This window comes from Pristiophorus japonicus, chromosome 4, assembly GCF_044704955.1.
Source record: "Pristiophorus japonicus isolate sPriJap1 chromosome 4, sPriJap1.hap1, whole genome shotgun sequence".
Taxonomy (NCBI): domain Eukaryota; kingdom Metazoa; phylum Chordata; class Chondrichthyes; family Pristiophoridae; genus Pristiophorus; species Pristiophorus japonicus.
Window position 1 is genome coordinate 187,349,664 of NC_091980.1, and position 27,009 is coordinate 187,376,672.

At 44.0% G+C, this 27,009-nt stretch overlaps 1 protein-coding gene across 3 annotated transcripts in view; it reads right to left on the minus strand.

Moving 5' to 3' along the window:
* LOC139263199 (cysteine-rich motor neuron 1 protein-like) overlaps nt 1-27,009 on the minus strand; it is a 340,422-nt gene that overhangs the window by 103,035 nt on the left and 210,378 nt on the right. For all 3 annotated transcript variants that reach the window (XM_070878927.1, XM_070878926.1, XM_070878925.1), the window contains one exon: nt 17,545-17,787. In XM_070878927.1, the coding sequence (XP_070735028.1) occupies nt 17,545-17,787 (243 nt within the window). The remainder of the gene's footprint in view (nt 1-17,544; nt 17,788-27,009) is intronic.

Below are 27,009 nucleotides of genomic sequence, written 5' to 3' on the forward strand. Positions count from 1 at the left end.
CTAGAACTGGAGCAAACTAAATGCCGAGAATTTGAATTTCTAAGATACTCCGTTCTACACCAGTTGCTCCAAAAAATCAGGAGCAACTCAGGCAAAAACTTGGCCCCTATGTTTCTATGACATCCACGGTCAAGTGATGGGCTGGGGTTGACCAAATGCTGAGTTATTACATCTGATGAACATTTTTCACAAACTTTCAGAACTGATTAAATTCCTGCAATAATACTGTTGATAAACAAATCTACTCATCTTTAAACACCATGCAAGAGTTGGACTATTAATCTCTGCAAAGCAAGTTTACTGTCAATCAACTATCTATATCTGGTCCCAAAAGCCAGGCTGCACTTTGTAACCTACTCTTTCAATTTGAAAATGCAACATAGGTGATTCACCACCCTAACCCCCGTAAAAATGGACATCACTGCTCTATGTCTGCAGAAACATCAAACCAGATAGAAATCATTTGACTAGTTGAGAAAAGTGCAGTTCGTGTTAATCTCTATAATTGTATTTCAGTCCTTCAACGACAGTTGGATTCCTTCTTCTGTGTGCTTTACACAGCAATAATAACGTTTATAGGAAATGCTGGAAACACACACCAGTCAGTCAGTACCTGTGGAGAAAAGATAGCACAACATTTTGGGCGGAACCAGTTTCTGATTTTGTTTCTGACTGCCACCATCTGCAGATTTTTGCTTTTTAGTAAAAAGATTGATCACACCAGCTGGAGGGCTAGAAATTCCACATTTAAGAATAGCAGTGTTTTTTGGCTTTATTTGCGATTAACGCCCATTTTTTTAATGCTGAAATAATGGCAAAAAAAAGGCTTAAGTTTCGCCAAAAGTTTAAAAAGTGTTGGCGTAGCATTAAAATTCCACCGTTTTTAAGGACGGAGATAAATGTATTCGCATTAAAAATAACGCCCGTTCTGCGCATACCCAACACTCGAAGCATATACTTGAGGCTCTTTAAACGTTCAAATGCAGGTGGAGAGATTACTCTGACCGAAAAATTCCTTCTCTGCTTTGATTCCGGATGAATGGCGGGGTGAGGGGGTGGTGGGCAGATAGGGGTTGGGTTAGTATAATTCTCCTTAAGAATCATTTTTAAAGCAAGCAATGTTTCTCTCTCCCTCCTGTTAAGAATGCCTCAGAGAAAGTCCAGTCAGATGTTTGTAAATCTTGGGACTGTCAGGAATTGTCTTAGCTAATAATTCCTGAGACATTGTTCTTCGCGACACCTATTATGTAGTAGCCCACTTCCACTATGTATTATCGATAGGAGCAGTATTTGCTATCATAGCTGGCTTTATTCACTGATTCCCACTATTCTCAGGATATACTCTTCACTCTACTTGAACAAAAACCCAATACTTAGTAATATTTATCGGAGTAAATTTAACCTTCTTCCCTCAACATTTTCTGGGCTTAGCTGGAACACCACGACAATATTCCGATTACCCAGACGCGTATGCCCTTTGAAATAGAGTCTCCTCAATCGGTTCACTAATTTCCTTAGTCGCTGTGATTATATTCTTATTTATCATTTGAGAAGCAATTGCCTCAAAACGAGAAGTTCCATCTGTGGAATTACCTCAGAAAACCCTGAGTTGGAAGGATTCCCACTGACCCGATTACGAATGGCAGAGATTTCGGCCACCACCGAACTGTTCACGTCCCGTCTCTGCTGCTCACCGGGCTCGGCATGGAGGTACACGGGGTCGGCACACCGATCGGCAGGATCGCTCCCTCAGCCGGACACATGAGCTCGCCGCTCGGCTCCCATCTTCCCCCGGGATAAGTACCTCTCCTCCCCGGTCTCGGTGCAAGTCTTGCCTTCCTCTTCTAATGATTTTGAGCAGATTTTTATTTTAAAAAGGCGAATATGTGTTACATATGGGGCCCACCTTAGAGTTGTTGGAAATGTGTGTTAAAAAAAAACAATGATTTTCAAAACCACGAGAGTTTGTTCAGTACATTTCTGCAGAAGCTCCGTTTCCCAAGATGGCACCGTTAATGCCAATTTCGATGGGACTTGACCAGGTAAGGCAAGCTTTTTCAAACTAGTATCTATCACGGTCCTTAAAAATGTCCTTATTGGGAAAACTCTCAAAAACATCGTTATCGTTGGTTTTGATGCCGAGTGACGTCACAAAAACGGTTTAAAAATAAAATATTTTTTAATGACGGTGTTACACCACTGGCAAAACTAGCAAAATGGTCTTAAATTTATTTGGCACCAAAACAGGCTAAATCGATTGTTACTGTGGCGAATTCTAACCAGTATTATTTGGTAAGTGCTGACAGGAAAGGGATCAGTGTTTGATAATAAACTTCTGTTCTTACATGTAATTATTGAGTTTCCTTTATTGAACGCAGATTAAACCCACATGAATGCACTGAGACAGAGTGACATCACCCTGGTTCTTTACAGACAGCAACAGTCAAACTGCAATACAAAAGATGACTCTTGTAAAGGCACAAATGGAAGATCACAAATCTTGGAAATGCTGACTGTACAACCTCTAAAAAAATTTATGAAAAATTAAAAGATTGTGGTGATTTAATTGGAAAGCATTGGTGTGCAAATTCCAGGCAGTTCTCAGGAGTGGAAAATATTCTGTGTAAAATGTTTGATGAACCCGTCAATCTGCTCTATTCTGTTTTTCTCACCGCATTCGCGGCAATGAAAGCTTTTTGTGGATGAGTGCCTGAGCTACTCCGAGTGAAAACCATCTTCTCCAAACCAGTGGTGTTTGATGTCAGCTTGCTGTCAGTGCATTCATGTGGGTTTAATCTGCAGTGGGCTCAAAAAGGCCAACACAAAAGACTTCAACACTGGTCAGAAAAGAACAGCAGACATTTATTATCAAAACACTGATCCCTTTCCTGTCAGCCACAATCAAGCTAGTACCAAGCGCTGAAGGGAATTATTTTTCACCCTTCGGATGGAACAAAAATTTAAAACCATTCCCCACATTGAACTGTTGAACTTTTCAGCTCAAGCATGTGACCAGAAAAAAAACCTGTTTAACATTGCACTTTATTTCAAAATATTTTACAGTCTAAGCAGTTTTACAGTGACTGACCTAATAAAGATTAGCTAGTCAATACATTTATATCCACTGACAAGAAAACATAATGGGGTCTGCTATCATGTATTCCTAATTGATTACTTTGATCTCCAGTCTTGTATTCTAAATGTTGGTATTTCCGCCTTTGCTGTCCCACAGTAGATGAATTCCCTCACAATCTACTGTTCAAAAGCACCTGCAGCTTTGAACCGACAATTACAAGAGGCTTCCAGAATGCCTGCCTTGAAGACTGAATTTGCCTGAACCTCTTTTCACAGTCACATTTCTTTTCTGAACACTTTCTTCCAGGTCCAACTCATTCCATGTGGATTCCAGTTGAATTTACACCCTGCTTCTTTTTTGGATCCATGAATGATCAGCAATATCTCAATGATATTTTATCTGAGCATTGAGGAATTTACAAACCCTATGCACTGCTTTATGTGTGCTCTCAATCTATTGCTTCAGCAGCATCAGTTCAATCCATACCACTGCCACAGTACTGAAACGGCTGTCATCAAAGTCACAAATTACATCCTTTGTGGCTGTGATAAAGGTAAACTATCTCTCCTCATCCTGTTAGCAGCCTTTGATACGGTTGACCACTTCATCCTCCTCCCTCCAACGCCTCTCTGCCATCGTCTAGCTGGGTGGGCCTGCACTCCCCTGGTTCTAGTCTTATCTATATAATCGTAGCCAGAAATGTAACTGCAATGGCTTCTCTTCCTGCTCCCGCATCATTACCTCTGTTGTCCTCCAAGGATCTATCCTTGGCCTCTTATTTATCATCTATATGTGGCCTCTTGGCGACATCATCCGAAAACACGGCATCAGTTTCCAAATGTACGCTGACGACACCCAGCTCTATGTCACCACCACTTCTCTCGACCCCTCTATGGTCTCTAAATTGTCAGACTGCTTGTCCAACATCCAGTAGTAGATGAGCAGAAATTTTCTTCAATTAAATATTGAGAAGACAAAGCCATTGTCTTTGGTCCCTGCCAAAAACTGCGTTCCAGAGCCACTCACTCTATCCCTCTCCCTAGCATCTCTCTGAGGCTGAACCAGACTGTTCATAAATTTGGTGTTATATTTGACCCCGAAATGAACTTCCAGCCACATATCCATGGCATAACTAAAACTGCCTATTTCCACCTTCGTAACATAGCCCATCTCTGCCCCTGCCTCAGCTCATCCGCTGCTGAAACCCTCACCCATGCCTTTGTTACTTCTAGACTTGACTACTCCAATGTACTCCTGGCTGGCCTCCCATATTATACCCTATGTAAACTTGAGGTCATCAAAAACTCGGCAGCCCGTGTCCTAACTCGCATCAAGTCCCGTTCACCCATCATCCCTGTGCTCGCTGACTTACATTGGCTCCCGGTTAAGCAATGCCTCAATGGCCTCGCCCCTCCCTAACTCTGTAATCTCCTTCAGCCTCACACCGCCACCCCCCACCCCCCCGCAACTCTGTAATCTCCTAAAGCCTCACAACCGCACCCCCCCCACCCCCCCACCCCCCCCGCACTCCTCAAATTATGCCCTCTTTAGCATCCCTGATTATAACTGCTCAACCATCGGTGGCCGTGCTTTCAGCTGCCTGGGCCCTAAGCTCTGGAACTCCCTCCCTAACCCTCTCTACCTCTCTATCTCTCTTTCCTCCTTTAAGATGCTCCTTAAAGCCTACCTCTTTGACCAAGTCTGCCCTAATTTCTTCTTGTGTGGCTCGGTGTCAATTTTTGTTTGTTTGTCTTATAATACTCCTGTGACGCGCCTTGGGACATTTTACTACATTAAAAGGTGCTATACACATACAAGTTGTTGTTGTTGTCTTGTTCTTGAGTTCCACATGATCCTTCAGCTCATCAACCATTCCAAAAAAAAGTTTATTTCTTCCTTTAAAAAACTCAAGGGCCAGAAGCTGAAGCAACCAAGAGACAAGGCAAGTCTGTACAGATTTGTAAATATAAACATCAATTATTAAAAGCCACATTCTGTTGTATGTAAAGCAAGATGACACTCAAGCTTTTGAACCTGATCCTCAAATCTAAAAATCAAATTGCAGTACCTTTCCCAATATCCAGAAAGCAGCAAGCGGGGAGGTGTCAGCATCCCAGAGAAAAGTAAGGAAACAATGATTCATTTCAGTATCTTACGCTGTATGTCTGGGGTGAGCTCAAAGCTCTGGAGTCTAATGTTGGTAGAAGTCTGCTCTACCTGTCCATGTAGAAATACACCAATATTAATCTAACTTGTCTCAGATTCAATTAAGACACCATCGGAAGGTTTAGTTCAACTCTATCAGACACCCATCTTACACAGTGTTCAGGTGACAAATTTAATTCCTTCTTGGGTCAGTTCACGACCAACAGGTCAAACATAATTTCTACAAAACAGGAATTTTGCCAAAGTCCTCGATTCACTGCAGTTGTAAAGCTTCAACCAGAACATTAAAAAAAAGAAAATGACACCATTCCATAAAGATGCAAGTCATTGGTATAATAAAAGCAATGTTATTGTTCTGCTCTACTTTATGCCAGTAGTTACGGAAACCTTTTGCTCATTCATCTCCATCTGGAATATTGGCAAGTGTCCCTAGCTTTTATGACACCCTTCCTGTTGGGCATTTGTCCAGCTCATTCCGACCTTTCTTATCTGGTTTCTTTGTCAATACATGTTAGCACACATCCAGAGGCATTATGTAATGCCATTCATCCAACAGTCAACCACATATTGCGAGATGGATCATGTACTTGCTTGCACCCATGTGATTGTGTTGCAGGTTTTGGGAGAACCTCAAAGGGAATCTGAACACAGGAGCAGCTTTTTGCCAAGGCTGAAGAAGGAGGTAATTCAGAAATGGCAGGCAAAAATAAAGGGAAAGATAACTCTAAGTGCTGGCCTAAGTCAGCAGACAAGTGGTGAAGCTGAGGTGGTGCTGCATGAAATGCTTGTGAGAAGGGCTGCCCTCTATACCACTCGACTGTACCATTCTATTGTAACATGCTGGCATGAGGCACAGCCAAGCTTCAGGCCATGGCCAACCATTACTGTCCCTGTATGTGCTAGCCCCATTCTGCAAGGTAGCCATAAATGCTCACGGAGCAGATGCCAACAGTTCTGCATCTGTGCCTTTATTGAACCAGATCTCTCCCACCCACCCACCGCCCACCCCACCCAACCCCCCCCCCACCCAAACCCCACCCCCCAGAACAAAAAGCAAATGCTGGATATCTGAAACCAAAATAGAAACACGCTGGAAACACTAAGCAGCTCAGGTAGCATCTGTGGAGAGGACAAACAAGTTAATCTTTAGAATGTGCAAACTCTTTGTCATAACTGGAAGATATTACAGATGAACAGCACTTAAAAATGAATAGGACAAGGGGAAGGAGGAGGGGAGGAAATAGCGCACACACACACACACACACGCACATCAGGTAAGTGGAAAACAAGTAAATAACTGACTCGCGATTACCCTGACATAAGAACATAAGAATTAGGAGCAGGATTATTCCCTTCAAGCCTGCTCCTCCATTCAATAATATCATGGCTAATCGTCAACCTCAACTCCACTTTCCCACCTGATCCCCATATCCCTTGATTCTGCTGGAGTCCAAAAATGTATCCGTCTCAGCCTTAAATATGCTCAATGACTCAGCATCCACAGCCCTTTGGGTAGAAAATTCCAAAGATTCACAACCCTCCGAGTGAAGAAATTCCTCCTCAACTCAGTCTTAAATGGCTGACCCCTTATCCTGAGACTATGCCTCCTAGTTCTAGATTCTCCAGCCAGGGGAAACAATCTCTCAGCGTCTACCTTGTCAACCCCCTCAGAATCTTATCTGTTTCAATGAGATTACCTCTCATTCTTCTAAGCTCCAAACAGTATAGAGCCAATCTACTCAATGCCTTCTTTCATGCATTCATCATCATCATCATAGGCAGTCCCTCTTGCTTCCACTCCTGAAGTGAGTTCTTTGGTGGCTGAACAGTCCAATACGAGAGCCACAGACTCTGTCACAGGTGGAACAGATAGTCATTGAGGGAAGGGGTGGGCGGGACTGGTTTGCCGCACACTCTTTCCGCTGTCTGCGCTTGAATTCTGCATGCTCTCGGCGTTGAGCCTCGACGTGCTCAGCGCCCTCTCGGATCTACTTCCTTCACTTAGGGCGGTCTTGGGCCAGGGACTCCCAGGTGTCAGTGGGGATGTCGCACTTTATCAGGGAGGCTTTGAGGGTGTCCTTGTAGTGTTTCCGCTGCCCACCTTTGGCTCGTTTGCCGTGAAGGAGCTCCGAGTAGAGCACTTGCTTTGGGAGTCTTGTATCTGGCATGTGAACTATGTGGCCTGCCCAGCGGAGCTGATCGAGTGTGGTCAGTGCTTCAATGCTGGGGATATTAGCCTGGACGAGGACGCTAATGTTGGTGCGCCTGTCCTCCCAGGGGATTTGTAGGATCTTGTAGAGACATAGTTGGTGATATTTCTCCAGCAACTTGAGGGTTTCTGCTGTATATGGTCCATGTCTCTGAGCCATACAGGAGGGCAGGTATTACTGTAGACCACGAGCTTGGTGGCAGTTTTGAGGGCTTGGTCTTAAAACACTCTTTTCCTCAGGTGGCCGAAGGCTGCACTGGCGCACTGAAGGTGGTGTTAGATCTCGTCGTCGATGCCTGCTCTTGTTGATAGGAGGTTCCCGAGATAAAGGAAGTGGTCCATGATGTCCAGGGCCGCGCCATGGATCTTGATGACTGGGGGCAGTGCTGTGCGGTGAGGACAGGCTGGTGGAGGACCACTGTCTTACGGATGTTTAGCGTAAGGTCCATGCTTTTGTACGCCTCAGTAAATACTTCGACTATGTCCTGGAGTTCAGCCTCTGTATGTGCGCAGACGCAGGCGTTATCCGCGTCTGCGCAGTATAGGGCCAATCTACTCAATGCCTTCTTTCATGCATTACTGTGTTAAGCACAATATACTGTGATTGGATAGCATGTGAAGAACCTTCTAACGGTTAATTCAGTTTCTTATCTTGTTGTAATGTCACTAGGGGTCTGCTGTTGCAGCTTCCTTTGCAAAGAGAAATCTCCACCAAAATATCTGCCAAAGTAAGGTTATTTCACCTATTTCTGCAGATGTAAGGTGGGGAATGCATGCTGGAGAGGAAGACGCAAGGCATCTGTTGGGCATACTTGCACAGATCCTTTACCTTTTTTGAGCAAGCCAGCTATGAGAACCCCCTATTGGTGTCAGTAAAGGAAGCAGGGCAAACAAAATAACAATTGGCACAAGGGATTATGAATGCCTAAGAAAGGGCAGAAGAAAAAAAATCTCAGGGACTGCACAGAAGTTCTAAAACCACTTAGCTTTAAAACCTGTGGGATTCCAGCCATAAAGTTTCACCGAGCCACCCCTCCAGCCAGTTTTGTTGGAGTGCTATGCACTCGGCGTCCATGGGCCGGGAAATAGAGTTGCATGTTTCCCAATCTTCTTTTGCATAGCTTCATAAAGCTCCCACCTGCTTCAGATGAGAGCTTCTATCAGCCGCCCCAGGCCTGATCTGAAAATGTAGCAGGGTGCAAATCCATGGAAAACAGGTGCAGACAGTTCATGCTTGCCCTAGTAAGTGATATAATAATAAGATACAGCCAGAGACAACATGGACAAGGACACGGAGAAGGACAATTACAAAGTTGACACTGGTGGATTCTGCAAGTATATAAACATCTGTTGCATTTGTCCTGGGCAACAACACGCAAGCTTGTGAACTTTTGTAGATTTTCCGCAGAGGTCCAGACGACAATACTCTGAGGATGTGAGACTGCAGATCAATTGATGGAAGGGGGAAAATATGTTTGATAGTAATGCTTCTATATTGTAATTCAATTTAAAAAATCTATTTTTTTTGTTGAGCAATAAGTACTAAAGACAGTTTGAGACATAGTAAGCATACTCTTACAATGAAACTGTACGAGACTTTTGGATACAGTAAAAAGACAATGCAATGAAAATAATGAATTACTTTCATTTCAAGGTTCAAATCAGCCTAGTCTTGGTTCACTTACAAGTGGTCCTCTTCCACAAATTCAAACAGTGTACCATATCTATTTCCAAAGAGAGCTGCATTACACCTATAACTGATCCACACTAAGGTACATCATTTAATTTGCTATTTGTAAGGATGTGTGCTGATATGTTTGAAATTCAGATTCAGGAAACAATTAGGTCCTCCAAAACTAGAACTCAAATAGACATGTGTTCTTCCCAGCATAGGTAGTGAGATAAATGCTGCCAATTGACTGAGGGACGATTTGTATACTGCACCTACTATATCAATAACATGCTAATTTAGGGTGGCCAACTTTTCAAAGCACAAGACCAGAAAAAACAAATTGTTTGAAATATAATGCATTCAGTATGATCACTGATATTTTCATTGTAGCTGTAAGTTTAATGTGCAAGAAATTTTGAAACTTGCTTTATCAAGTAAGTGGTTCCCACATATTTACTTCAAATTTGGTCCTTATCTCTCTCCCTCTCCCTCTCTCATTCCTGCTCTCTTGGTCTTATTCAATCCTCTAGTTCATGTATTCCTTTTTTCTCTCTCAACCTTAGTCACTCATTCCCATTCTTCCTGTCATTCTTCCTGTCTGCCTCACAATCCCTCCATGTATTTTATTCCCTCTTCCTCCTCTTTTCTTTCATTCCTATTGTTCATGATTTCCTCATTCCTTTTCCCCCAGATTCCATTTTTCCTCTTTCTCTGTCCCTCTGTTTCTCATTCCTCTTTCTGTCTCTATTTAATTTCCACTCCCTTTATCCCTCTTTGCTCGCTCATTCTCAGTCTTTGATTGGTCGGTCACAAGGTACAGTAATGGATGAAGAAGACTATTCATTCCTTATTACTTCAGCCATGCATAAGCTTCCACCTCTTAATCTTCCACTCCAAGCACCATCTGTTACTGTTTAAGGTTCAAGCTATAGTGGTAGCGGCTGTATTGCTCCTCACTTTCTCCTTTACTGGGCACAGACCAGCTAGTTGTTCAAGGGCTGGCGTGTGCAGCATACCCACTGCTGGATATGGTGGTACCCCCGTGCAATTAAAATGAGATGAACAGGAAACCGGGGATAACTCCCCAGCTCTTCTTCGAAATAGTGCTATGGGATCTTTTACATCCACCCGAGAGGCCAGACGGGGCTTCGGTTTAAATTCTCAGTTTAGAATAAAAGCCATGATCTGTTGACTGCTGGTTTTCAAGCTTCTCAACCAGAAGAGTGGATACGTGGCTTTTATCACAAGATCTTCTTAGTCTATGTCAATGGAGCATAAACACGGTATAGACGATTGGGCCGTGTAAAGTCCTTACTCTACAGCATGAAACCACACGAGGCACATTCTGGGAACAAGGTCACTCTGTGATCTGAACTCTTTATTCACAGGACTCCAAATGATGACCCTGCGTGGGACCTCCCTTTTTATACCTGTGTGATCAGGTAAGGAGCGTCTCCCACAAGTTCACCCCTTGTGGTCAAAGTGTGCATCTAGGTTGAGTGTATACAGTAATACAGTGGTATTACATTGTGGTTACATACATGACAGGCCGAATTGCCTGTTTCTGTGTAGTAACATTTTATATAATTCTATGTCACAATTCTATGACCAGTTCATGAATCCTTGCTATAATTAGGGAGATGACTGCATACTTGTGAAATAAAACAATATGGAAATAAACACAAACACATTTTCAAAAGTTATTACTGCACACTTAGCAGTAAATAATAACATTTTGACAAAAAAAACAATTGAACGATATAACTTGGCTGAGTGAGAATTGAAAGAAGACGATGTTATTTTGTGTCATTGTTATTCTCCCATCAGGATTGAATATATGAGCAAGGATGCTAAATAAACCATTACAGTCACAGGAAAACTACTGTTGCTCTAATTCACAACACCATTAGACTGCCAAAGATTAGGTGCATAACCTCTGCCAAAACTGGAAGACTAATGATATGTGCACCTTTTGCAGTACTAAGGGTCACTGTACAGAAATACAAACTAGTAATGAAATTTAAAAACAAATTACTGCCAATCAACCCCTGCTATTAATTCAGCAAATAAAAACCAAACACCAACCGGTACAGCTTCTACATCCAGCAGCTCACACTCATCCCCTACACAATAGCCATCACACTTGTGTAGGAAGCACCTTAGCCCTTTACAAGTACATAGGATTACATAGGATATTCGGCACAGAAACAGGCCATTCAGCCCAACCAGACTATGCTGGTGTTTATGCTCCACTCGAGCCTCCTCCTGTATTTCCTCATCTACCTCTATCAGCATAACCCTCTATTCCTTTCTCCCTCATATGTTTATCTATCCTCCCCTTAAATGCATCTGTACTATTTGCCTCAACTGCTCCCTGTGGTAGTGAGTTCTACATTCTCACCACACTCTGGGTAATGATGTTCCTCCTGAATTCCCTATTTGATTTCTTGGTGACTATCTTATATTGATAGCCCCGAGTTATGATCTTCCCTACAAGTGGAAACATTCTTTGGGCCCAAGTTTCCGCCCTCTGTGCGCCGATTTTCTGGAATAAAAAGGGCGCCGAAAACTTACCTTGTGATTCTCCGATGTCCTCAAGATGTCTTCGTGCTCGGCGTGGCGCAGTACAAAGGGTCAGGGGCGGAGCCAGGTCCCAGCGCTGAAAACAGTGCCAAGACCTCTGCACATGCGCGCTAGAGTGTGCGCGCATGTGCAGTAGCTCCTCGCCCCCGAGGCTGCGTGTGAGGGGCCCGAAGCACGCCGCCCAGAGCCCTGGCCGAATGGGCTCACCGGGCAAAGATCGGACTCAGGCCTCCTTCCCTCCTGTTCAGCTCTCGCTCCCCCACCCTCCCTCCCGTTCAGCTCCTGCTCCACCCCCCCTCCCTCCCTCCCGTTCAGCCGTTCCCCCTCCTCCCCCCTCCCTCCCTCCACGACGTCGGCGGGGCCCGCCCGCTCGGCATCTTACTGGGTTCGGGCCATGACCGAAGTCTTCGGCGGTCCGGCTTCCACTTGTCGGCGGAGCCCGTTCAGCCTCCCCCTCCTGTTCCCCCCCATTCTCCTCTTCCCCCCCATCTTCTCCCCCTCCTCTCTTCCCCCCCCTTCCCTGTTCCTTTCCCTCCCTCCTCTCCCCCCTCCTCTTCCTCCCTCGCTGTCAGAAATAGAGAGAGAGAGACACTGACAGAGAGAGAGACACACACACAAGGGGGGCCCCGCCCCAGCACGCTGTTGGAGGGTTCCCAGTGCTGCAATCGGAGTAGAAACTTAATTTTTTATTCATTGATTGATTTTTTAATTATTTTTTTTATTTTTTATTTTTTTTGATTGATTTATTGGTTGATTTATTGATTTATTTATAATTTATTATTCATGATGGCTCTTTATTTGTAAAAGTGAAGTGTTTAATGTTTGTAATCCTCCCCTCCCCCCCCCCCCCCCATCTCTTGTTCCCTACGCCTGATTTATAAGTGTAGGCAAGGTTTTTCTGAGCGTACAAAAATCTACACTTACTCCATTCTAAGTATCATTCAAAGATTCTTTGTATCCAATTAATAATTTTAAAGACCTCCATTAGGTCACTCCTCAGCCTTCCTTTTTCAAGCAAAATGAGACCCAGCCTGTTCATCCTTTCCCAATATGTATACCCTCACATTATTGGTATCATCCTTGTAAATCTTTTTTGCATCCACTCCAGTGCCTCGATATCCTTTTTATAATATGACGACCAGAATTGTACGCAGTACTCCAAGGGCTGGATTATCGAGAGGTTTGCGAGCAGGTTTTCGCCGCGTTTTGACCCCCGCGGCAAAAACCCGGTCGCAAAGCCCAGGCGAGATCCTCGGCTCTTTGTTTGTGGCGGCGAAGGAACGTATCACCGGGGAGAGCAGCGCCGGACGTGTAACAACGCGGATTGCATTACTGTTCGAGTTTCAGCAATCACCCGACCTATACGCCACGCCCAGAACAGGACGGGTAAAACCTGTCGGTGCAGCCCTACTAGCAGCGATAAGTTAGAAAACCTGCAAAAAAGGTAAATTAAAGTTTTTATTTTAAATTTTTTTGCAGCGATTAGTTAGTTAAGGGTCTTGGTAATGTTTTTGGAATGTTTTTTTGAATTTTGCCCCCCCCGCCTCCCAAGGCCTCTCTCGCAGCACAAACGACCCCGCACTAAAGTTGGTGAAACTCATGTTTTGTGCCGCGAATAATTGTGGAACGCATCCCTTTGCGACTCTGGCGCAGACCCCAAAGGCCGAAAGTTCGACCTAAAATCGGTAACGCAGCGAAAACAGTAATTTTCACATATCGCTACCGTTTTCGCCCAAAAACCCCAAAACCAGAAAATTCAGCCCCAAGTATGATCTAACCAAGGTTCAATACAAGTTTAGTATAACAGATCCCCTGGGAGGACAGACGCACCAACGTTAGTGTCCTCGGCCAGGCCAATATCCCCAGCATTGAAGCACTGACCACACTTGATCAGCTCCTCTGGGCAGGCCATATCGTTTGAATGCCAGACATGAGGCTCTCAAAGCAAGCGCTCTACTTGGAACGCCTTCACAGCAAGTGTGGAAACGTTACAAGGACATCCTCAAAGCCTCCCTGATAAAGTGCAACATCCCCACCGACACCTGGGAATTCCTGGCCAAAGACAGCCCTAAGTAGAGGAAGTGCATCCGGGAGGGCGCTGAGCACCTCGAGTCTCATCGCCGAGAGCATGCAGAAATCAAGCGTGCGTCAAACCAGTTCCACCCACCCTTTCCCACAATGACTATCTGTCCCACCTGTGACAGGGACTGTGGTTCTCGTATTGGACTGTTCAGCCACCAAAGAACTCATTTTTAGAGTGGAAGCAAGTCTTCCTCGTTTTCGAGGGATTGCCTATGATGAGTATAACTTCACTACTTTTCAATTCTATCCCTCTAGAAATAAGTCCTCGTGCCTGTTTTTATTTTCTGGCCTTGTTAACTTGTGTCGCTACTTTTAGTAATTTGTGTATTTGTACTCCGAGATCCCTTTGCTCCTCTACCCCACCCAGATTCGCACTCTCCAAGTAATAAGTGACCTCCCTATTCTTCCTGCCAAAATGTAATACCTCACATCTATCTGTGTTGAATTTAATTTGCCAATTAAATGCCCATTCTGCAAATTTATTAATATCTCCCTGTAATTTGTTGCCGTCCTCCTCGGTATTAACTATCCGCCCCAATTTAGTGTCTTCTGCAAATTTGAACAAATCCTCAAGTATGAACAAGTATTTATTTGTAAAGGGACAGATGAGGCCAAATTTGAATAACCAAATTCACATTTGGATTTTCTAAAAATTACAAAGATAACTAAAGACAAGAGAGGCCATTTCCAGACATGACCACTGTCAACATTTTGGGGGCTTCCACATTAGTGTGTCAGCATTTCCTGACAAAAGTCAGTGCAGCTGTGCTTGTTCTATTTCCCAGATCTACTCCTCTGGAGTCTGATGGCTAATTCACTGGACGGGTCCCATTCTCCCCTCAGTGCTAATATCTGTGATTGCCATCTTTGTATACTGTAGGCTTGTGTAGCTACTTGTTTTCACACGTCAAGGCTATTCTTCAGATGTCAGCATTTGCTAGTTTCTAGGATGCTATGTATGCATTTGGCTCAGCTAGCTCATCCTTTCACAAAAGCCCAACAGCCACTCCCCCACCAGATACCTCTTGAATGACTAGAGTTTTTGCCTCACAACCCAACCCAAAACAGACACCTTCCCAGGTATGAATCATGCATGAAGAAATGCTTCATGGCATCAATCCTAAACTTTTCTTTTACCAATTTATACATATATCTCCTTGTCCTTCAGTTATGATTTAACATGTAATATATATATATATATATATATGTTATACGTCTATATATAAATAAATGAGAGATAACTAATTAGTGTTTCTATTTACTTGTATATGTGCTTTCTACATTTCATTGTACAATATTCAAATATATCTAAGTTATCTGTACACATAGTATATTGTTAGAGATAGATGATTATACAGTCCCCACCGCTTATAGTGGACGTGTTGGTGCTAACATGATTTGCCCACTATACGTGTTGGGATGGTTTACATGATCAAAAAGTTCTGACATTAATTAAATCTTGAAATGGACAAAACAAAATTCCTTCAAGAGATCCGGTGCATAGTGTCACTGGTGATTTGCATAGTTGGCATACTCCGATTTAATCTGTATTGCTTGTTTGCCCTAACTTTCTTCTCACAATGATTGCCTGCAAAAGAACAGCAGAGGCAGTAGCAGCAGCAGAGGAACTTGAACTTCACTGAAGCTTGGCAGGGGTAGCAGATGACAAACAAATATCAAAATGTTTATTATTGAGTTATTGTCATATAATTTACTAAGTACACTTTAACGAGGTCTGAATTACATACCAAACACCTGTTTCGTCTGAAATAGCTTGCGTCCTTAACATGCTGTAAGCGGTGATTTTGTCCTTTATAATAATGGTAATGGAAATTGGTTTGTGCGATTTGCCAGATAAAAATGTGCACGTTTTAAGTGGTGGGCACTGTATTTATATTCACTATCATGTATAACCGACACCCACACAACGCAATTCTTCACATCAATTTGTCACTCCACAGAGCTTTGATCTAATAATTGCAACAATGAATCTGCACTAGCACAGTATGGTTCCAGATGAGATCAGAGCTACCATTTTAAAACAACTGACTCTGTTTTTTGACATTTCACTCCAACAATCATTGCGATGATTTACACCTCTCTAAACTTGCTTTGGATTAGTTTAGCGGATTAGCCAACTTGGTGCATCAGTGGGTTTTCAGTATTCCACCAGTGCTTTTGATCTTGAATCATCCTGTAATAATGGATAACTGCAAATGAGCAAGGAGGTTGTAAAATTATGAACGGGTGCAGATGATATCAAATATTGAGATTTCAAAAAATAATATTAATGCCTTCTCATGTCTACCATTGGTTATTAACTAAGCAGGGGAGTGGAGCAAAACATGGAGTTATTCAAGATACTACAGGTTGAACCTCCCTTATCCAGAACCCTCGAGACCTGGCCTGTTCTGGATAAGGGATTTTTCTGGACGAAGGGTGGTCACGTTAAATTGACCACCCCTTGTCAATTACCCAGTACAGGTACTGAGCAAGGGGATATCGGGGCTGGCTGGCTTGAGGCTGGGAGTGCGACAGAGAGATCATGGGGGGGGGGGGGGGCTGCACGGTGGATCGTGGGGTCAGGCCAGCGATTGCTGGAGTCGACAGTGAGGAAGGACTTCAATTTGTTCATGTCAGAATTCTGCGCATGGGCCACCAGGTGGCCGAGAATGGTTCTGGACGAAGGGTGGTTCTGGACGAAGGGTGGTTCTGGATAAGGGAGTTCTGGATAAGGGAGGTTCAACCTGTACTGGGTGTTGTGATAGAAGAGTTAGGGGCTGAAATTGACCCTTTCTTTCAGGCCTTTGGCCACCGCCGTGGTCGGTGTGGATTGACTGCCGAGTCTCCGTGGAGGGGCCACCATTTTATAAATTGCCCTTTCTCAGTTTTGTAGCGGTGTAGGGGACCGCTCCGACCGTTTTACTACCTCGGTGTGCAGGCGGCGATCCCTTATCGACTGGCGGCGACCCCTTCATGAAGTTTCCCCGCGAGAAATTGCCCCTTTTGAAAATTGCCCTGAAAAAAATGACAGCTTTTGCTGACGGTACCCTTTAAGGGGAGATGGCCATGCCGGTAACTTCATGTTTTTTTTTCTTTTGTCGGCCGACTGCCAGGTTGGGCTGACAATTATGCTCGTGGGTTTGGCCGGGCCAGCAACAGACAGCCTGGCACCCCCTTTTGGGTGTCAGGCCGGTGGTCTGGCCAAAACCCTCCCTGGAGTGGCTGCAGAGTTCGCAGCGGCCCTCCCCCTTAACTGAAGGGGAGGGACGACATCATCAGTGATGACTTCGAGCGTCGGCAACTCCATCCCATCCCCACTAGTGGTGGCTACTCCAACTCGACCGCACTTCCTTCCTGCTCCCCAGACCAACACCGCTCCGACCGGAAATATCAGCCAAAAAGCTGAATTTCTCTGGATTGGCCACCCCATGCATTGGGGCTGCCGGAACACTTCAAGAGCGATGTGCGACTCGTTTCGGGCGGTGGGCAATTTCGGCTCCTTAGGTATGAGAGGGATAAACATCAATGAACTGAAAGGCTTTCTCTTTCTTAGTTTTCTTAATACACAACGTAGCACAAGGGGAAAATTGGGCCTTGAATATAATGCAAGTTAACCAGAGTTAATCTTAAATAAGTGTCACAGCCTTAAACTTCAATACATTGCAACCTTTTTGTAAACTACCATGATTCATCTTTTATTGCGCTAACATGAAATGCATAGAAGGCAATTATTATCTTTTTTTTAAACAATACCTGGTCTGCACTCAAACACGTCACAACACTCTCCTGGTATTCCCGTTGCCTCTGAAAGCAGAACTCGTTGATGAGCAAAAGGACAGTTCTCTTCTTCGCAGGCTTCCTTGTTACACTGGCAGGCATTCGGTGTTGGGCAGCATTTGCCTGGTGGCGTGTATCCTTTGATAAGTACAGAATCCTCAGGGCAAAGAGATTCAAACTGTACTGGGCAGCGTTCATTGGAACAATCCAATCCTTCCCCTGGAAAAGGAAAAGGAACAATTGTAAGAAGTTGAATCCTACTGAACTGCAGAGTAATTGCAGTACAATACAATACATCATCAAATACAGCTTAAAATACATTTCACTAATTTAGATGGAGACAAACTGTAATTTCTGATAAAAAGACCATTAACATATGCAGCTTTTACCATTTTGAAGATCACTAACATTTGCATAATTGAATATAAACTACTCCTCCTTCCACTTTTACAACATAAAAGGCTTGTGTCGTACTTCTGAAGAGTAGGCGTTATCAATTCAACAAATAACAAGTCAACTTCATTGTTTTATAAGAATTAAAGCTAAATTAAAAAGTAGGACCTCAAAGTAGTAATCTCGGGATTGCTACCAGTGCCACGTGCTAGTCAGAGTAGGAATCGCAGGATAGCTCAGATGAATACGTGGCTTGAGCAATGGTGCAGCAGGGAGGGATTCAAATTCCTGGGGCATTGGAACCGGTTCTGGGGGAGGTGGGACCAGTACAATCCGGACGGTCTGCACCTGGGCAGAATCGGAACCAATGTCCTCGGGGGAGTGTTTGCTAGTGCTGTTGGGGAGGAGTTAAACTAATATGGCAGGGGGATGGGAACCAATGCAGGGAGATAGAGGGAAACAAAAAGGAGGCAAAAACAAAAGACAGAAAGGAGATGAGGAAAAGTGGAGGGCAGAGAAACCCAAGGCAAAGAACAAAAAGGACCATTGTACAGCAAAATTCTAAAAGGACAGAGGGTGTTAAAAAAACAAGCCTAAAGGCTTTGTATCTTAATGCAAGGAGTATCCGCAATAAGGTGGATGAATTAACTGTGCAAATAGATGTTAACAAATATGATGTGATTGGGATTACGGAGACGTGGCTCCAGGATGAGCAGGGCTGGGAACTCAACATCCAGGGGTATTCAACATTCAGGAAGGATAGAATAAAAGGAAAAGGAGGTGGGGTAGCATTGCTGGTTAAGGAGGAGATCAAGGCAATAGTTAGGAAGGACATTAGCTTGGATGATGTGGAATCTATATGGGTAGAGCTGCAGAACACCAAAGGGCAAAAAACGTTAGTGGGAGTTGTGTACAGACCTCCAAACAGTAGTAGTGATGTTGGGGAGGGCATCAAACAGGAAATTAGGGGTGCGTGCAATAAAGGTGCAGCAGTTATAATGGGTGACTTTAATATGCACATAGATTGGGCTAACCAAACTGGAAGCAATACGGTGGAGGAGGATTTTCTGGAGTGCATAAGGGATGGTTTTTTAGACCAATATGTCGAGGAACCAACTAGGGGGGAGGCCATCTTAGACTGGGTGTTATGTAATGAGAAAGGATTAATTAGCAATCTCGTTGTGCGAGGCCCCTTGGGGAAGAGTGACCATAATATGGTGGAATTCTGTATTAGGATGGAGAATGAAACAGTTAATTCAGAGACCATGGTCCAGAACTTAAAGAAGGCTAACTTTGAAGGTATGAGGCGTGAATTGGCTGAGATGGATTGGCGAATGATACTTAAGGGGTTGACTGTGGATGGGCAATGGCAGACATTTAGAGACCGCATGGATGAACTACAACAATTGTACATTCCTGTCTGGCATAGAAATAAAAAAGGGAAGGTGGCTCAACCGTGGCTATCAAGGGAAATCAGGGATAGTATTAAAGCCAAGGAAGTGGCATACAAATTGGCCAGAAATAGCAGCGAACCTGGGGACTGGGAGAAATTTAGAACTCAGCAGAGGAGGACAAAGGGTTTGATTAGGGCAGGGAAAATGGAGTATGAGAAGAAGCTTGCAGGGAACATTAAGACGGATTGCAAAAGTTTCTATAGATATGTAAAGAGAAAAAGGTTAGTAAAGACAAATGTAGGTCCCCTGCAGTCAGAATCAGGGGAAGTCATAACGGGGAACAAAGAAATGGCGGACCAATTGAACAAGTACTTTGGTTCGGTATTCACGAAGGAGGACACGAACAACCTTCCGGTTATAAAAGGGGTCGGGGGGTCTAGTAAGGAGGAGGAACTGAGGGAAATCCTTATTAGCCGGGAAATTGTGTTGGGGAAATTGATGGGATTGAAGGCCGATAAATCCCCAGGGCCTGATGGACTGCATCCCAGAGTACTTAAGGAGGTGGCCTTGGAAATAGTGGATGCGTTGACAGTCATTTTCCAACATTCCATTGACTCTGGATCAGTTCCTATGGAGTGGAGGGTAGCCAATGTAACCCCACTTTTTAAAAAAGGAGGGAGAGAGAAAACAGGGAATTATAGACCGGTCAGCCTGACATCGGTAGTGGGTAAAATGATGGAATCAATTATTAAGGATGTCATAGCAGTGCATTTGGAAAGAGGTGACATGATAGGTCCAAGTCAGCATGGATTTGTGAAAGGGAAATCATGCTTGACAAATCTTCTGGAATTTTTTGAGGATGTTTCCAGTAGAGTGGATAAGGGAGAACCAGTTGATGTGGTATATTTGGACTTTCAGAAGGCGTTCGACAAGGTCCCACACAAGAGATTGATGTGCAAAGTTAGAGCACATGGGATTGGGGGTAGTGTACTGACATGGATTGAGAACTGGTTGTCAGACAGGAAGCAAAGAGTAGGAGTAAATGGGTACTTTTCAGAATGGCAGGCAGTGACTAGTGGGGTACCGCAAGGTTCTGTGCTGGGGCCCCAGCTGTTTACACTGTACATTAATGATTTAGATGAGGGGATTAAATGTAGTATCTCCAAATTTGCGGATGACACTAAGTTGGGTGGCAGTGTGAGCTGCGAGGAGGATGCTGTGAAGCTGCAGAGCGACTTGGATAGGTTAGGTGAGTGGGCAAATGCATGGCAGATGAAGTATAATGTGGATAAATGTGAGGTTATCCACTTTGGTGGTAAAAACAGAGAGACAGACTATTATCTGAATGGTGACAGATTAGGAAAAGGGGAGGTGCAAAGAGACCTGGGTGTCATGGTACATCAGTCATTGAAGGTTGGCATGCAGGTGCAGCAGGCGGTTAAGAAAGCAAATGGCATGTTGGCCTTCATAGCAAGGGGATTTGAGTACAGGGGCAGGGAGGTGTTGCTACAGTTGTACAGGGCATTGGTGAGGCCACACCTGGAGTATTGTGTACAGTTTTGGTCTCCTAACTTGAGGAAGGACATTCTTGCTATTGAGGGAGTGCAGCGAAGGTTCACCAGACTGATTCCCGGGATGGCGGGACTGACCTATCAAGAAAGACTGGATCAACTGGGCTTGTATTCACTGGAGTTCAGAAGAATGAGAGGGGACCTCATAGAAACATATAAAATTCTGACGGGGTTAGACAGGTTAGATGCAGGAAGAATGTTCCCAATTTTGGGGAAGTCCAGAACCAGGGGTCACAGTCTAAGGATAAGGGGTAAGCCATTTAGGACCGAGATGCGGAGGAACTTCTTCACCCAGAGAGTGGTGAACCTGTGGAATTCTCTACCACAGAAAGTTGTTGAGGCCAATTCACTAAATATATTCAAAAAGGAGTTAGATGAGGTCCTTACTGCTAGGGGGATCAAGGGGTATGGCGAGAAAGCAGGAATGGGGTACTGAAGTTGAATGTTCAGCCATGAGCTCATTGAATGGCGGTGCAGGCTAGAAGGGCCGAATGGCCTACTCCTGCACCTATTTTTATGTTTCTATGTTTCTATGTTTCTATGTAATTAAGGGCAAACATACACCAGTCTCATCCCTGGAACTCACTATGCCACCTTGACATGGTGTACAAGATTACCACAACCTTAATATGCAAAAATTAAAGTTAAATTATGCAGATGAATTGATTTTAATAAATCTATGAAAGCTATTATGGCAATTGGACCTCCACACGGGACTTTTATAACTTGTGAACTTTGGAAAGGAATGGTTACGACCCACGTACCAATGCTACATTTATATCTGTCTTTAGATAGAACTGGAAACTAAAAGTTGGGGGAGTCGATCCCTCCACTGCCTCTGATTTGTCACACTACTTGTCTGACATCCAATATTGAACAAGGAGAAATTTCCTCCAATTAAATATTGGGAAGACCAAAGCCATTGTCTTCAGTCCCATCACAAACTCCATTCTTTAGCCACCGACACCATTCCACTCCCTGGCCACTGTCTGAGGCAGACTGTTCACAAACTTGGAATTCTGTTTGACCAAGCTGAGCTTCCAACCCCAAATTATCTCCATCACCAAGTCTGTCTACTTCCACCTCTGCCACATCGCCCACCTCTACCCCTGCCTCAGCTTATATGCTGCTGAAACCCTCATCCATGCCTGTTAGCTCTAGACTCGCCTATTCCAATGCTTTCCTGGCCAGCCTCCCACCTGGCACCCTCCGGAAACTTGAGTTCATCCAAAGCTTTGCTGCCTGTAACCTAACTCGCACCCAGTGCTCGCTGATCTACATTTGCTCCCAGTCCGGCACCACCTAGATTTTAAAATTCTCATCCTGGTTTTCAAATCCCTCAATAGCCTTGCCCCTCCCTATCTCTGCAACCCCCTCCAGCCCTAAAACCCTCTCGATATCTCTGCGCATCTTCCAATTCTGGCCGCTTGCGCACCCCTGGTTTTAATCGCTCCACCATTGGCAGCCGTGTTTTCAGCTGCCTGGGCCTTAAGCTCTGAAATTACCTCCCTAAACCTTGCCATCTCACTCTCCTCCTTTAAGATGTTCTTTAGGGCCTACCTTTTTGACTGTTCCTAATATCTCCTTATGTTGGTCAGTGTCAAATTTTGTTTGATAATGTATCTTGGGACCTGTTACTATGTTAAAAGTATAAGTTATTGTTGAGTGCTGTGTATTGTGTTTAGAATCGATATTTTGCTTCAAATGTTCGTGAGTTTTGTGTTTATTTAGGTGAAGATTTCACTGCTGAAAGATGAGAAATATTTCCGCTTTTACATCCAAGTTTCAGTTATAATAACAACTTGCATTTATATAGCATCTTTAATGTTCTAAAGCGCTTTAGAGGAGCATAATCAGACAAAACTTGACACTGAGCCAAAGAAGGAGATGTTAGGAGGGATGACTAAAAGCTTGGTCAAAGAGGTGGGTCTTAAAGGAGGAGAGGGAGGTGGAGGCGAGATGCACGGCTTGGATGCAGCGTAAAAATAGATCTATTGTTAAAATGTGCTTTCACCTCATGTAAATGCACGCCAACAGTACATAAAATCTATTTCTCTAATAGTCATCCTTTTGGGTTATTGAAGTGAAACAGTCAATTTCTGCCAAATCATGGGCAGTTTTGTTACGCTCATTCATGCTTCCTTCAAACTCTTCAGACAGCATTGATCTTATCCACAATAATCAGAGGGAGAAGACTTTCATTCCAAGAGTCTGGGATGGATTTAAATCTAAATTGTGTTGCAGGAAGGATAGCATTCAAACTCAACTCTCTTGCTGACTATTGCCTTAATTAATTGGCTTTTGAGTAATGCAGTGGAATCGGGTTATACATAATATAATAAGAGGTCCAAACAAGTTCCTCAGAACTGCTGCTATCCCTGGATGTCTACAATGAAGGCAGTCATAAATAAACTGCAAGGCAATGAAAAATACCACTACATTTTACCCTGCATTGGATTCAAATATATGGGTTTTATTTTACTTGAAATAATTTTACACAATATGCTTCAGGGAAAGTTAGAGAAATGGTTCATTTATTTTTATAAAGCATAATATAATGTTCCCCTAATCCAATTTGGTCAATTGTTTTTCTTATTTAATTAACTGAAGCAGCAATAAGAACCTATTTCATTGGCCATGTGGAACTAATACTGTGCACAAAACTCTTTGTGCAATTGTGTAAGAAGGCAAGCACACTATTCTGAATTTCTCTAATTTGCAGAGACAGAAGTTCAAATAAGGAGAAAGTTAGAGAACGTACATTCTTTGGAAGATTTGCATCTTAAATCCATTTGAGTCTGAACTCTAGCACTATGCCTTAAAGAAACATTCCTACAAGAGCTGCAGTGTTTTGTGACATGAAGTTATTGAGCAGCACTGCTTTCCAAAGTGCAAGGCTGCTTAAATAATGTCAACTTATTTGCTTGTCTGGACAGTAAAACATTACTCCGCCAGCTGTCAATGACATGATCAAATTAAAGGATGTAAAATGTTGCACCAGCAAAAACAAACAGACATTACAAATCCGGTAATGTACAAGCACTGTATCAGTATACATGAAATGGTCACGGTCAAGTAATTGGCTCACTTTAAGCACATACATGCAATTCCATTTCTCCATTCCTTTCTTTTAATTCTGATTGCATAAGCTCAGCACTGACTGTATTAAGATTGCAGTTGTGGCAGAAATGAATGTTTTGCTTACTGCAACATCAGGCCAGCAATGTCTTTCAATTATAAAAGACTGAAAGAAAGACTTGCATTTATACTGACCTTTCAAGACACCAGGACGTCCCAAAGTCCTTTACCGCCAATTAAGTACTTCTGAAGTATGGTTACTGTTGTAATATATGAAACACAGAAGTCAATTTGCGCACAGCAGGATCTCACAAACTGCGATGAGATAATGACCAGGTAATCTGTTTTAGTGGCATTGGTTGAGGGATAAATATTGGGCTGGACACCATGAGATCTTTTACATCCACCTGTGAGGGCAGACAGGGCCTTGGTTTAACGCCACCCACCCCTTCCTCGATGAATGTCTGTCCCACCTGTAACAGGGTCTGTGGCTCTCGTATTGGACTGTTCAGCCACCAAAGAACTCACGTTGGGAGTGCAAGCAAGTCTTCCTTGATTCCGAGGGACTGCCTATGATGATGATGATTAATGTGTCATCCAAAAGACGGCAGCACCGACAGTGCATCACTCCCTTGTCACTGCATTGTAGTGTCAGCCTGGATTAGAAGTTTAAAGCCTAAGAAATTGAGCCACCCGTTAGCAACAAATTCCTGAAAAAAATGGTGGCCGCTGCACGAACGCCCACCTCTGGCATGTGACTCACCAGCTGCCATTTTGGTGAGTGCCATAGCGCTGCCGTGAGCAGCGTTAGCCCTGAACATGCAAATCTGAAGAGCATGATGTCAGTCGGTCTGCAACGCCAACTTAATGCCATGATCTGCAAACTTGGACCTTTGCGCTGAGTTTAGTGCTGGGTTGTAAGCTCACTCTGAAAAGCAGGCTGACAGAGATGCCTTCAGTATTTCTTAAGGGGCATCTGCGGAGAGAGAAGCAGAGTCCACGTCTCAGGTGGAGATGCTGCCTGACCTGCTGAGTATTTCCAGCATTTTCAGCTTTTCAGCATCCCCTTGCAGAGGGAAGAGGAAGATGCAGAAGAGGAGGAAGCAGAAGGAAGGATGCAACCCAAATAACCGCTTCTCCGACTGGGATATTCGGGATGGAATCATCCGCCTGCGGTACCAGAAACCACAACCCTAAATCCCTTTTCAACATTTGTCCTATACCTTACTTTCCATCTGATACGGACCACCACTATGCCCTCTTGGCCACGACGCTGAAATAAATGCCACCACAAAGCAAACTTTCCAATCCAACTTTATAAATCTATCCATCCAATATGACATCATCAAATCAACTTATTACCCTTATTCCCTTAGTGACTGTCTTGGGTGTACCTTTGCCTATCCTGCTGATGTCACACAGTGCTACCCCAGTGGCTGCAGCATGCGTGGTGGAAGGCTGCTGACTTTCAGTGCAGGATACTGCAAATGGCCTTGCTGTTCGACCTTGAGGAGCTGGTGGCTGGGAGTGTCAAATCAAGTGATGGTGTTTCTTCTTCAAGCTCCTCTCCCTTTTTCTGGTCAACCTCTGGCTGGACAGGCTGCATTTCTTGGGTGTGTAAAATGAGGAAGGCAGCACAAGGGTGGATTTGTGATGAGGGAAGGGCAGGAAAACAAGAGATGATTTTGAGAAGGAGGATACCATATAATGATACCAGCATCTTGTCTCCTTTCCGTCCCATCGCTGGCCAAGGGCGCAGCCATGCGCCTGCTAAGAATAGCCTGCACTGTCTCCTCCAAGGGGGTGAGGTGAAGCTAGGAATAGGAGGTGTGCCTCGTGTTTGGTACAGATTGTTGGTAGTGAGTGATGGGGGCGAGAGGCAGTTGTGCATTGAGAAGTGTGTGAGGCTCGTGAGGCAGCTGGTAGGAGACGACTTTTGAAGATGCATCCACTAACCTTGACCACTGGCCTGAGGTCATGAAGCTTCTTTGGGCACTGGAGCCAGGTGGTGGGGCGACACTCGATGATCTTGTCCCACATCCTTCTTTCTGGAAAGCCTGCTGCCCCTGTGGGTAGAGGACCTCTCTTGCAGTGTTGAACCCAAGTGCTGCACGCGAGACCCTGGGTGCCCATTCCTTTGCTAGCTGAGCCATTTGTGTTCGTGCTGAAGCACTTTTCCCATTTCTTTTGGTGCAGAAGGTTTTAAGAGCTGAAGATTGCTTTTGGCGATTAAAACATTTTTTTTATTTCTTTTCAGAAGGCAGTTGAGCTCTAAGGACTAAAACTGCCTATTTTTAAATGATTTTTAATTTTTTCCTTTTAGAAGGCAGTTCCCCTTTAAGTGACCGCAATTCTTTCTAAAATGACAGCCTTGTTTTGATAGAAGGTTATTCTTCCAGCGAGGATACTGTGGTCACGCTACATTGGTCCTCCTGCTGAGACTACCCCCTGAAAACCAGCCTTGCAGGGTGTGTTTAGTGCTGCACTAATGTTAATTAGCAAGCAGCACCAACATACTGGTGCTATTCATTTCAGCAGCACTTAACTGCAGCCCCAAGTCGCTGGAGTGGGACTTGAGCCGACAATTTTCTGACTCAGAGATGACAGTGCTACCAACTGAGCCATGGCTGACATCCTGTGTTATATTGTATTAGTCATGGATCTCAATGTTATTGCTCACTGTGAATCAGCTGTTCAATGCTACAGTAGAGAGGAGGGTCTCGGGTATGGGAGCACCTGGGCTCAGGAGGAGGGAATGCTAGACTTTGGTGTGCAATGAGGCAGCACTATAAAAAAGGCGAGTTGGAGCAATACAGGGAAACAGGAGTTGAAAAAGTTGGGCGTAAGGAACCTGGCAGAGATTTTAAAAAAGTAACAGGGGCATGGTGAAAGGATTAGAACCAAAATTTTAAAAACATTATGTACCTTTCATCCAAAATGTAAAGACTGAAAATGTTGGTATGGAAAAATGCAGAACTGGAATGAATCGGAGGAGAATTTGGGGA